The sequence below is a fragment of the Peromyscus maniculatus genome, chromosome 5 (assembly GCF_049852395.1).
Source record: "Peromyscus maniculatus bairdii isolate BWxNUB_F1_BW_parent chromosome 5, HU_Pman_BW_mat_3.1, whole genome shotgun sequence".
Lineage (NCBI taxonomy): Eukaryota > Metazoa > Chordata > Mammalia > Rodentia > Cricetidae > Peromyscus > Peromyscus maniculatus.
In genome coordinates this window covers 109,047,052-109,056,763 of record NC_134856.1, presented here as the reverse complement: position 1 = coordinate 109,056,763, position 9,712 = coordinate 109,047,052, and the positions used below count along the sequence as shown (strand labels likewise).

General features: G+C 35.0%; 1 protein-coding gene across 2 annotated transcripts; it reads right to left on the bottom strand.

The window, feature by feature from the left end:
* Positions 1 to 240: 240 nt before the first annotated feature.
* On the bottom strand, positions 241 to 8,077 carry LOC102910614 (prolactin-8A9-like). 2 transcript variants are annotated; one of them, XM_076573096.1, is made up of 6 exons: positions 7,971 to 8,077; positions 5,704 to 5,882; positions 4,850 to 4,888; positions 3,910 to 4,011; positions 1,964 to 2,143; positions 241 to 1,009 (listed from the first exon to the last, which is right to left on the bottom strand). In XM_076573096.1, exons 1-6 carry the CDS (start codon positions 7,999 to 8,001, stop codon positions 821 to 823), a joined length of 720 nt encoding a protein of 239 aa, XP_076429211.1. In that variant the 5' UTR covers positions 8,002 to 8,077; the 3' UTR covers positions 241 to 820. The 2 variants fall into 2 exon arrangements, with proteins under 2 accessions (XP_076429211.1, XP_076429212.1); XM_076573097.1 differs by having other exon boundaries at positions 5,704 to 5,879; positions 7,971 to 8,072.
* Positions 8,078 to 9,712: the final 1,635 nt, after the last annotated feature.

Here is a 9,712-nt window from a genome sequence, read left to right as displayed (position 1 = left end):
TGATTACTTCATCAGAGTTCCATGGCAGGTATCCCAGGGGTATCTACATCTTAAAGTGACAATGATTTTAATACACAAATTATACAAAGAGAGTATCCAGTTCAATTAAAATGATAATAAAGAATGACTTGTTCGACACAGAGAAATAGAAACATGCAGAACATATCTATGACCCTGTGATGGAGAAGCAGATGTATAGTGGGGTTTACAACACAGTGAAGAGATCTTGAACAACTGGCATTCCCATTCTAAAGCAGTTTTTAATTTTTAAAAATTGATTGTTTGGATATTCCACACATTACTTTGGTGTATCTTTATCATAGCCACTCCTTGATCCCCTTCCTCCAAAATCCTGTTTAGACTGTGGAGTCACACAAATACTGTATTGTCTTAGCTATGTATTCACTATGAACATTATTTCCTAAGGATGGTGTTGATTTCATGAAGCACTATAATATTTGCATTTCTTGTTATGACACACAGATTAGTTAATTGAGAGTTTTACACTTAGAGTATAATAACTTGACTTCCATTACTTTCCTGTGAAGTAAATTGGGGATTTATTTTTTTGCAAACTTAACATCTATTATTTGTGATGAATTTGATGGGGGCAACATGACTTTAATTACATATATTTTATACAATGAATAAAAAACAAATAGGTTTTTAGATCTGAGCACATTTAAAGAAAGCATTTATATTTTTTTACAAAGTGGCCCATTATACCCACACATGCATTCACAATGTATAAAATTAAAAAGAATCTTCTCAGCAATAGACTGTCATGAACCATCTCCAAAGCGGACAGGGTGATGAGCTCTTAGCAATCTTTCCCAGTTATTCGACACTTCAATGTTTTGAGATGATTTACAGTGTGGAATATATTATTGCGTAGGCAGAAGCAAAGGTTAAACATCGCCAGAAATTTATCATCGTTGTTATTTGATTTTATGAATGGAAGATGTTCCCAGGTGGGGAAATTTTCCTTTATCTTTGCTGTAGGATAGGCCTAAAAATCAAAATGATACTCAGTTACTTGTTGATCATATTAGTAATGTTCCTTTCTCATTGTTTCTTATGTATTCAATCACAGAAATGCATTCAGAAATTTTGTTTCCACCAAAGGGGTGGATTTTCATTTATGCAGGCCAGGAGACCTTCGGTAGTTAGTCTATTAAAAACTATGAGCAAGACTCATGTGCTCTGCCCTAATATGTAATTGATTGCAGATGAAGTATTCTCCTTTAGAAGCAAACAGAGCAAAAGTAGGAAGTTTGTATTTGACTTTGAGACAGAGAAGGGGGTGCTGTCAGTTTCTCACTTAGGAAACTGTTACATGTACTCTACATTTCATAGAAGCTGGTATGAACCACTATTCTTTTATACGTTTCAATTAAATCTGTTCTCCATGCAGTTTGTGTAAGAAAACTTAACATGTGATGGGGATCAGATAGTGACTTAATATGCAGAGCCAAGGGATGACTGTGAAAGAGTTGAGATCCTTCACGCCACCTAGGAAAGGTGTCCTCTATGTGTACATGAGGAAGTGATGTGTTTCATTCTGATCCCTGGAGCAAGGGGTGAGAAGAACCATCTTAGGGAATGGTGGACCTGCCAGCAACCTCTTAGGGTAGTGGTTCTCAACCTTCCTAATGCTGAGACCCTTTAATGCAGTTTAAGTCATGGTGATCCACAACCATAAAATTATTTTTGTTGCTAATTCAAACTGTAATTTTGCTACTGTTATGAATCATAATGCAACGATCTGTATTTTCCAATGGTCGTAAGCGACACCTGTGAAAATGTCATTGGACCCCCAAAGGGTTCACGATCTATATGTCGAGAACCACTGTCTTAGGAGAAGATGATCTACAAAATGAGGAGTATTTCAGAATACTTTTTAAAAAAAATTACACAACCCATCTCTTTTATGAATGAAAACAATTAATAGGAAATTGCTTACCTCGGTGAGTATCCACCTAAGGTCATCCAGGAGTTCTTTGTTGTTCTTTTCAATCTCATTGGCTTTTGAAAGGATAGTTTCAGGGACAGCTGGCATGGCACTCAATTCAAGCGCTAGATGGAATAGAGGGCTGCTCCAGGCACCCACATAATTGATCATCATTTTTAAATATTTTTTGGTCTAAAAATACAAACACAACAGAACCATTGAATTAAAAATAATTTCAATACAGCAGGTTAGTTGCTTGTGGTGTTTATGTGAAAAAGCTGAACTCAAACATGTTTTTGCTAAGTATATATCACACATATTGTATAGATGTTACATAGTGTGGCAATGTAAAATTTAAACAATTAGTCTATTATCTACAAAATAAAACAAATTAGGATTCTTATAAATTAGCAATTTTGTGAGGTTATGTCACAATGTTAGCTTTCCCTATGAAATTCTAACATATGCCTTCCTATTGTGATCTTTATTATTTGGTTATTTTGCCTATCAATTGGTACACCAGGACTTGCTGTGGCTCAATAGAGGCCAATAAGATTGTACGCAGGAGAGATAGATGCCATCAGCTAGGCTAGGGACAAGTGGCTCAAATAATTTTCACTCAGGGATTAATACACATCAATAAATCATGGCATTCATTACTGAACTCATTTATGGTTTCTAGGTGAATTTAAGACATTAGAACAAGAATAAAATAAAGAGAGCATGGTACTCATTAATGTGCTTTCCCCTTGACTCTAAGAGAGCAGGATATTTGTTGGTATGCGTAGGTGAAACACTATGTAGATATGAAGAACATTAGCTTTAATAACAGAATCAATTGGAATCATAACAGAACTTGCCCCTTCAGTATTAATGTTCATATCTGATTTAAATTGTACCCTCTGTTGATGTTTGTTACTATCCCCTGTGGTCATAAAAATGAGGGTAGATTGGAGCCTATTAATTACAATAGAAAGATATAAAGGGTATTAAGGAAGGGAGCAGGCAAATACATGGGAGAATGATGTCATGCGATTAAGATTGAGATCTGTGGTTGGATGACATGCACACTTGAATTCTTAATTTCTATACAAGTGTAAATACAACTTTTCAAAACCTCCATTTCCTTTTTTACTCAAATAATATCACCTACTGTTAAATTTTTGCATGTTTCAAATATAGCAATGCTAAAAGAATGCTTTGTGACATGTTTAGCAATATTGTAGCTTTCAAGATACATTTTCTTTATATCTCTGTCCTCATTTTGCCTTATTGTTGTCATATAATATTCAATTTAAATTATATTTAGATATGCTATTACAGAGAGATGAGGAGATGATTGCAATCATAAAATACAACTGCTATAATATGTAGACCTTTTCAGTATGAATTGGAACGTTGTTGCATCCTAAGGAAAATAATAATTGTATCTAACAGGACTATTCTGTTCATTTGCCTTGCAGTTAAGGCATAGAGAATCATAGAGAGAGGAAGAGATAGGTATAAATAGAAATAAAACCAAGGCAGATTTGAAAATCAAGAAGAGAAGATGTAGTGCACAGTAATGTAGGATGTCACCATGAAAAATCCATTAGCAATATATAATAAATACAGCTGCATTTTCAAAACTTAAGTAGACATGAGTTTAAAACCATAAATAGCCAATTTAGTTCAAAGTGTCCTTTAAAATAGTGAGTGAAACTTCAGTGGCAAAATTGCTAAAATGCCATCCTCTAAATGGACTATTTTAGAATCTGCTGAACTGTTATTAGGTATTTGATTTTATTTATAGTGTATTGACAATATAATGTGATTTTTTAACATACTTTACCTCCATTGTTTTCTGCATGCATGACTACCACATCTATCATAATGGCTGCAATAACTGGCAGCACCACAAATCTAATGTATGGCTTCTGGTGTTTTGTTAAAACCCCAAGGTGGAAACTCACACTTACATTTATTTGTTCAGTTCCATGAACTTGAGGGTTCATGATATTAGCGTGGCAGTGTGTTTTTGCCCTGTAAACAGTCTGATTACTCCTCATCAATTGTGCAAGCTGCAAATAAAAACAAAAAAATAGAGTTTAGAAATGACACAAATGAGTTCATGAGCAGAATATTAATGCATTTTGATTGATATGTAATTTTTAACAATAAATACTTCATAAAAACAGAAATTAAAGAATTACGGAAGTGCCCATCACCCAATTCTGTGTCTATTGGATCTGCAACTTAATTTGGCATTTCATTAAGTTTTGAACCATTGCACTCCTCTTTTGTTCTCCTGTTTTCCCACTCTTCCAAAAGGTACTATTTGGAAATCAAACAGAGAAAGGAGCAAATGTATCAAGAACCAAGTGTTTTAATTATCAGCTTTCTCTAGTATTTCAGCACAAAGTCATAAACATATTTATTAATCTTCCTATTTTCTGTCAATAAGTATTGAAATTTCCTTACCCAGACATAAGAATTTCAAATTTATTCAGTTAACAATGAATACATATAGCTATGTAATAAAAATTTATAATAGTTTTAGAATAAAATTGTGTTCATTGTGACAAAATTATTCATGAGAAATAGAGTATTTTGTAGAAAAATAAACAATGAATAATCAAAATATACAAAATTATTATTAATGTTTATGTACCATATTATTCATTGTATGATTAATTAAATGTTAAATTTACTTAAATATATAATTTAGGATATCTTATTTATTTCTAATAATCAGCTAATTCAAGGAAGGTTAATGGACTCTTGTAAAGGTTAGGATGCAGAAAAACTGTCACTTAAAAACAGGAAATAAAAACTCAGTGTAATGCTTTCTCATCTATGTTGAAGTCATTGACATGAAACTCCTTTGGGGAAACAACTGGAAAGAAGCAGGGTACTCACTATAGTCGCAAATGGTCTGGAAGAGAATTCATTGTGGAACTGAGTCATGTTAAGGAGAAAAATAACATCTAGTCAATAAAAACCCCACATGTTTCAAACAGAGACACATTTTTTTGATGTCTATCATATTGAAGGTTTGCCTATTTTCTCTTCCTTTGTGTTTTCTAACCTTGAGAAATGACTTATAGCAATCAGCAAGAATGAAATAAACACATTTCTAATCTTTTCCTGATACTAAACAAACCCTAGCACTGAAAATCTTTAAATCACAATTCCTAGTATTTAGGGGCTTCTTGAAAGGCTAGATCTCTCTCTCTCTCTCTCTCTCTCTCTCTCTCTCTCTCTCTCTCTCTCTCTCTCTCTCTCTCTCTCCCTCTCTCTCTTCTCTCCCTCTCTCTCTCTCTCTCCCTCTCTCTCTTCTCTCTCTCTCTCTTCCTCCCTCCCTCCATCCCCCCCTCACTCACTTCTTCATATGCATTAGGTTATCACTGTTCCAAATATATAGTTCACTACAATGTGCATCTTCTACAGTGCTAAATGAAGATAAAAATGAAAATTTGTGATCCTGAATGCAATATTAGGAAATGAATGTTCTTTGTCTAGCCACATTTTAAGAGTTTCTACTAATTTTTTTTGTGCTTTTTTTTTTAAGAAAAAATAAAATTAGAGAAAACATAGAAAAATCATTAGGTCCTTTGAAATTTCCTGAAACTATCCCATTGACGCTGTCCATGTTTCAGTAGTTGGTGCTTCCTTTACCTATGAAAGTGTATTTCCTGATATTTGGGTCATGACACTTAGTGTCTTATTTACTAGTGCAATTCAAACATTAGCACGAAGGTTAAAGGACATACAAATTCTTGCTGGATTTGCCCAACAAGATTACGGATGATTTGAGCTAGGTTGATGGCACTGTTAAACGTTTCCACAAGGGGCTCCCAGCAGCTCCAAACTTCGGTGTGACACTCGGGAATTGATGCAGCTTTCTCCCACAGGAGCAGGTTCAACACCACCAGCAGCATGAGTGTCCCTGCTAAATAAAACAAGAGCCACATAGGGATGATGCTTTAACCTGAGTTTTTCAAGGCTCAACAATTTCAGAAAAGTTTTATTGGGCCAAAGATTTCTTCACTGCATGACTTTATATTGAGTGTCTGGAATAGCAGATAAAATCACTGTGAGTACTTTGGCAATTGATTACACTTTTCTGTATAATAGTTTGAGAAACAGGTGGTTTCCCATTTTTTATTGTTTGAGAAATGATTCTGAATTCTGCAAATGTCTGGAAGTGAAATGAACTCTCAACTGGTAGTTTTTAGTCATTCCCTTTAGATAGATTAGTGTCTTTGAGTTTAAGCTCATTTTCAGATACCAAACCCTTGAGGAATTTGTAATTTTTAAACTTTAGGTCTGATATCAGGATTTTGGATATATAGGTAACAGGATTAGCACAGTTTATCTGTTTGCTTTCTCTGTGTGTTAGATCATAAACACAGGAAGATTACTAATCCAAAAGATGAGGCGATTGGTGTCTTAAAAGTGATGTCAGTTTGGAATTGCTAATTTATGATAAAACGTCAAGAGAGTAACAATATTTCAAAAGCTTCATATTATTTTCTTTAAAGTTAATCTTCATAATAATTCTCTGAGTAGATAGGTTTGTTGTGATTGTAATCTGAATATATTTATGAAGGAGAAGGCCTATGGGGCTAAATGATTTTCCTAATGGCCTATTATTTGCTAACGATGAAAACGGGACACCAACAATCAGGATTTTACCCTTCACCTGGTCATAGAAAGATCACACGTGGGTTCACACTACCCGTCTTTCTGACAGAGAACATAGCCACAGTTCTGAGACTCAGTTTTATTAGAGATCATTGGCCTTCCTTGAAAATAATAAACTTTGTCACTAAGACATTATAAGAATGCTCTAGAAGCTTGATTTGATCTACTTCCTTTGCTCTTTAAAAATACTCACACTTAAAAGTTTTGACAATGATTAGGATTGACTTCAATCTAAAAATTGTTACTCCTTAAGCAGGACAGTACAAGGCGAAAACTTAAGGCTGAAGGAACACAGTAGAGGAAAGAGAAGAATCAACATAAAAGGGAGAGGTCTAGAACGTTTGTTGAGAGAAAGTGCCCTTTGATTATGCAATACCAAGTTGTCCAGCCTAAAATCACAGACATATGAGCAACACTAAATGGATCCAGCAGGTTGTTTATATGTATGTATAAACATAAATATAATAATTAAAGAAAAAAACAGCCCTGAACTTTAGAGGGACCATGGGAAAAGGCTTCTGAGGATGTGGAGGAGTGAAATAATATAATATTCATCATGTGTGAAATTCTCAAAAAAATTTAAGAATGTAAAAATGTCTTCCTATTATATTTCAAACAGAATATTTTTTGTTATGACCTCCCTTTTTCTACCAAATGACATCGACATAATATGACACTTGGTCAGCACTCATTGCTCTTCTTTGTGTGATGTGATTTTGCTTGTGCTACACTGGAAAAGAGTACAAAACACAAGCTGCCATTTGTCTGTTTCAGGCTTCAGAACTTAAAGATTCTTCAGATTTATTCCGATGTGAAAACTCATATTCTATACCCAGGAACAATATTCTGTCTCTTCTGCCTTCAGATAAGATAAGTTGGACCCACTGACTACATCCTTGATAATTTCCAATTTTTCAAACTCTGAAACATTGTCCTTTTGAGCTGTATTATTTGTTCTAGATGTCCTGTGCATTAGGAGTTGTTTAATGATCCCCATTGTTTCTACTCATTGGATACTAGTAACACTTTACTTCTTCTCTCCCTTCAATACAGATAACACAGGCTATCCCTGAATATTGCAAGCATGTCTCAAACTAAAGGATGTTGAGAACAACTGATTCAATTGTCTCTTCTTCCCTTGATCAGTTGTTTTCAAGAAAAATAATTTTAAGGTTGTAGAAAGTCTATGCTGAATTTTTCTCCTGGAAAACTATGAACAAATATCTCTTCATACCAGATAGAACAATAAAGATTCCAAAGAAAGAGTTCCAACAAAGCAAACTCAAGGACTGAATATTTTTACTTAGAGACACATGGGGGAGAGCGTACTTACAGCTGTGAAGTTGGCTCAAACGCAGATCCATTGCTGAGAAGTTTCCAAAGAGGATGAGTGCTGTCTCTGGAGAACTGGCTCACTGGAGTCATACATTGGGCTAGTTTCTTTCCCCTATATATTCTAGCAGAAGACTCCAAGGCATGCACAGCCACTGGACAGCAAGAAGTCACATGTGGAATCCCTCATTAGTGAACTATGTATGTCTATCTTCAGGGAATGTTAGCAGTTTTATTATCACATACTTATCTATGTCTGGATGGTTCTTTTGTTTTGTTTTGTTCAGCTTGTTTTTGTCACTTCTTTTCTATGTGTTGATTCTTGTCAAAATTATTTTTCATATCTCTGAAGTGATCTTGACTGTGTGATGACAGATGGTCATGACAGACCACGAGGAAATTGTTGTTCATGACTACTGCCCCCTCCTTAGACTTTTACATTCTTTCTATTATCTCTTTAAAAAAATTTTGGACAAAGAGGGATTCTTTATTCAATATTTGACCATCATGCCACAGCATAAGTAAATTATTAGTGGTGTTATTATGAATCTCTGCATGTAATCACTAACTACTTTCTCTATAAACTAAGCCGATAGCTATAGTAATCTTCGTGCCTTAATTAGATGACTAGAAATCTTTTTGAAAGAAACCAAATATATTTAACAGAAGAACTCCTTTAACTCCTCTTGAGAGTCTTTGACATCTCAAATAATCGAGTGTGCATTGGCTTGAAATACAAAATATGTTTGATTTCTTTGGAATTGGCCTTAATCATATCAGAAGTTTATTTATTTACCAAAAACATTTGTACCACTATTGCCTTAATGAGTATAGCTTTATATGCTTGCTGCTAGCATTAGTACTTGAGCCATAGTACCACTGGTGATAATTCTCCAAAAAACAACTCCATAGTCGCTTCCAGACTCTGACAGCCAGTTGACATAGAGGGATCATCTATCCCAATGCCAACCAAATTTCCTCATATTGTTGAAACAGAGTATTTGCTGCCTAAAGAATTTATGCCAACCAATTAGGTATGGTACACATCCAAAAGGAGATACAGCTGCAACAATGGTGTGAGGGACTTCAGAAGCCCAACTGTCCCATATCTCTTGGGAAGGTAACTCAGCCTGTTCTCGGGTATTTAATTCAACAATCATATGGTACTCAGGAATCCCTTTCTCTTCATGGATGTACACTCTCATAACAGCTCATTTTAAAAAGCTCATTAAAAGCTGTGCTTGTGTCCTTTCAGATTCCCTTCCAAATGAGTAAAATGTGTAGAGTTTGGATCTATGTAATGGGAGCTTTACAGAGACTCAACATTTCCATAGACCTACTATTACCTGTTTCAAGAAACCACAAACTCACTTCCTAATTTTGTGTCTACATGGACACTAATCACATCTTAGCATTGGTGTTACACAGCATAAAGCCTCAAGGATATGTCAGTTGTTTCCTCCAAAGCACCTGACTATGTAGAGTAGCATGGATGGCATCATTACTTCTTTTCCAAGCCTATAATCTACAGGCAGCCCCATGAACTGTTTAGGGTGCTCCACCTGGGACTTTGACAAATGATTAGGAAGAGTTGGCATCTGGCTAAGGGCCAAAACAGAGCAGAGCACATTCAGACCTGCCAAACCTACTGCCCCTCCAGATGTCTTCCATCTTTTAAGAGTCTCTTGCTTGGTCAATGAAGATGTTCGCTGTTTTACATTTTACAACCTGCTCAAAGATTCC